The sequence below is a fragment of the Histoplasma capsulatum genome, genomic scaffold (assembly GCF_000149585.1).
Source record: "Histoplasma capsulatum NAm1 scaffold_8 genomic scaffold, whole genome shotgun sequence".
Lineage (NCBI taxonomy): Eukaryota > Fungi > Ascomycota > Eurotiomycetes > Onygenales > Ajellomycetaceae > Histoplasma > Histoplasma mississippiense.
Genome location: NW_001813975.1, coordinates 897278 through 900384, shown reverse-complemented (window position 1 = coordinate 900384; position 3107 = coordinate 897278). Strand labels below are relative to the sequence as shown.

Sequence of the window (3107 nt, the reverse complement as noted above, 5' to 3'; positions counted from 1 at the left end):
CTCCTGGTATAACACCCCAGCCTTGCACCAGCAAAGCCCAGGAAAATATTACCTCACACATTTCACGCCTGCTCGTAACTAGATCGGCTCTTTCATCTCATTGCGAGCTCCTTGGCCGGCTCCGGAGGACAGAAAATCCATTTCAGAACATTGGAAGGCTACCTTCTTGTCGTAGTTGTCCTTGCCTAGGCTGCATATAGCCCTCAGCTTCAAGCTGAGTGTTGGGTACGGGGTACGTTTCCGATGGATTGCAGGTTGCTTGTACTATTGCGTACTTTCCCGTAGATGAATGTCACAACGGTGGCCTTGACGGGTATTGTCAGCATTGGCACCGATCCATGGATACAAATAATGGGGACGAAGTGCAAAGATGAACATACTGCCAAAAACCCCCCCTTGTATATTGGCTTGGCCATGTACCAGTCCTCCTCAGGAAGCCAAACCATCTCATTCATCCGATGGAAGAAGATCGAGGCGACTGCCAGTAGTTCTCTTCCCAGGAGATAATCTCTGGAATTTCCTTGCTGTGTTGCATCGAATGCGCTTGAGTGATCTCGAACTATGCAGCTCCAGTGGTTATGCCGACCCCTAGCTCGTCGGAGAGTGGGCCAGAAAAACTGATACAATATCGGATGAAAAGAGCAAAAATAAATAGAGGAGCATCAAGGGAATGTCATCTTACTCTGTAGCCTTAAAGGGAATGTCGTCTAGAACCTGGTGGGCAGCGGTTTTCATGAAGCCAGCGAAACCTCAATTACCAGGGAGGCGCTGTTGGCCTTTCCCCGGCACAGTAACTCTCTCGCACTTGTTGATGGCCTTTAGGAGCTCTGGAGACATTGGAAAAGCCACCTTCTCGCTGGAAGTTTTCCCTACAACACACCTCGAGGTCCTCTGTCTTCTGCATCCACTCAAAGGGAAAAGAATCTCGCGAGTAGTAGGTGAGGTAAAGATTAAAAAAGGCTCGCCATGAGCCAGCCAACCTTCTCCGCACGATCGTATGAATTCCTTTCCGTCATGACGGGCTATCAATAAAAGAATGTCCGCTGCTCTGCTGGTCCGATAGTACATGTAGCTGTTGTCTGTTGATGTGCTGTAGTGATATTGTTTAGAAAAGCGCAGTCAGTACTTCGTAAGTCTCTGTATCAAATACATTTACCTGTTCAAGCGGTAACATTGGTTTAGCTGTATAGTGACTAGGCGCTTTACTGAATTAGGGTTTGTAACCCAGATATGGAAGCCAATTTCGAGCTTGACTGTAAATCATTAGGAGTCAAAATTTTTGAAACCATGCAGTGCATTGAGATGCCTTGTTATGACAGGTGTCTAACAGGCGTTGAGCGCAGATCACGCGAGTAGACGCGGCAAACGCTGCTTCATCGCTTTCTTGATATAATCTAAGGCTACATATCTCATGTGCACTCCAAAAGCAGAAATAAAATTATAACTCTACGAAGCGCGATCTACTGTTCGTCAATCTGAAGCTGTCTGCACGCTTTCTGTCTTATCTTTCTTATCTGAGCTTTCGAAAAACGAAGGACGACTAACTAGGATGCACAACAAAACACGGAGTGGCCTAAACATACTAGTACGATTAATTTTTAACAGTACCGTTTTCTTTGGCAGTGCCCTCATTATTTGGTGTGCGGCGGTAAACGGCCAGCGGCGTTCCAGCCAGCTCCGCTTTGATTTGCATGGACACGAATCGAGAGAAGAAACGACTATGTCCGAAGGGACCACCCATATACCATAATCCAGGATCTAAGAGTTCTGTCAATCAAATATAGCTCGAAAGGGATATGTAGTTAGTCGCAATATCACAACTTACGGCCAAGCGGTTTCCACGCCCCTCGAACTTCGCCTTCTTCGTCAAGCCCCCAAAACTCCTCAAGCTGGGCCGCGACATCAGCACCCAGGATTCTAGCAATGGTGGGACCAAAGGACATTTCAAACCCTGTCGCCAGGAGGATGATATCGGCTTTAAGTTCGGAGCCATCATTAAATATGAGGCCATCTTTACTGTATCCGGTTATCACGGCATCTGACTTCACTTTAATCTGAACTCGTCAGTAGAAGTTAGGTCGCAGGAGGGATTTGCGCTCCATAGTTCGGTGGAGAAGTGAATAATGAATGGGTGGGTATATACGGGAAATGGAACGTACCAAACGCTGGGCAACCTTCGCCGATGTGCCTACATCAATATAATGCCTTTTTTCGTCGTCAGCCAACACGTAAAATAAAAACCTCACTAAGGAGCACATTCGGTTTGAACGGTATAAATATTGAAGGCTATGAATATATTACCGGCCGCCCTCCTCGTATAATGTAGATAACGGATTGCCGCATCTTTTCACTCTGAACCCCACACGCTCTAGAGCGTCGAGTCGTTCGGTATCTTGACTCATCATGTCATTAAAACGGGGCGTGACGATTTTGTTGACTATTGAAAGCGGCGTCGAATATTCAATCCTGTCGGCTAGGTTCGTGGGAAAGGTATCGTTGTATCTCGCTTGTTGTTTGTTAGGGCTGTTTGACATCAACATCTCATGTATCGCATCCGTTAACTTACTCATGGCTCCTATATGCAACAAGTTGCACTCAATTAATACATATGATATTTGAAGTTGCACGATCCGTGGATGAGCCAAGCACTCTGACCTTGCTGGTAGTATTCAAAAGGCAGGATGACTGATAATGCGAACGAAAATATATCAGCAGGGATTTCCTAGCTACGAGGCTCTCCTCAGCGAACAAAGGAAATAATAACTAACATGTCTGTCCCCTCTGTACCATTGTGACGGAGGAGAGGCCGGCTTCGACCATGTCGTCACATACATCATGAGCTATAGAGGCAGGGTTAGATAATTGCTTCGAATTTTTAATCTGGGTAGCATCCCACCTGTGTTCGCAGACCCCACAACCTAGAGTAGATCAGTATCGGCCCACTCAAAGCACGTGAAACAAGGGGTGACATACCACTGCTGATTTGCCCTTCCATTGAGATGCAGATTTATAGTCAACAGAAAGGAGGACCAAGCCTCTAAAATTTTCCTAGCTAAATTTTCAGTGACGGATCATTACCCTGATTGGTGTGTCAAGAATCAAGGAAA

General features: G+C 46.3%; 1 protein-coding gene across 1 annotated transcript in view; it reads right to left on the bottom strand.

The window, feature by feature from the left end:
• Nucleotides 1–1012: 1012 nt before the first annotated feature.
• Nucleotides 1013–3107, bottom strand: part of HCAG_07244 (predicted protein) — a gene marked incomplete at both ends in the record, with an annotated part of 3368 nt that continues 1273 nt past the window's right edge. Inside the window, 10 exons of the mRNA XM_001537772.1 lie at nt 1013–1079; nt 1157–1253; nt 1609–1767; nt 1826–2047; nt 2160–2188; nt 2302–2575; nt 2656–2685; nt 2769–2840; nt 2897–2918; nt 2974–3035. Of these exons, the coding sequence (XP_001537822.1) occupies nt 1013–1079; nt 1157–1253; nt 1609–1767; nt 1826–2047; nt 2160–2188; nt 2302–2575; nt 2656–2685; nt 2769–2840; nt 2897–2918; nt 2974–3035 (1034 nt within the window). The remainder of the gene's footprint in view (nt 1080–1156; nt 1254–1608; nt 1768–1825; nt 2048–2159; nt 2189–2301; nt 2576–2655; nt 2686–2768; nt 2841–2896; nt 2919–2973; nt 3036–3107) is intronic.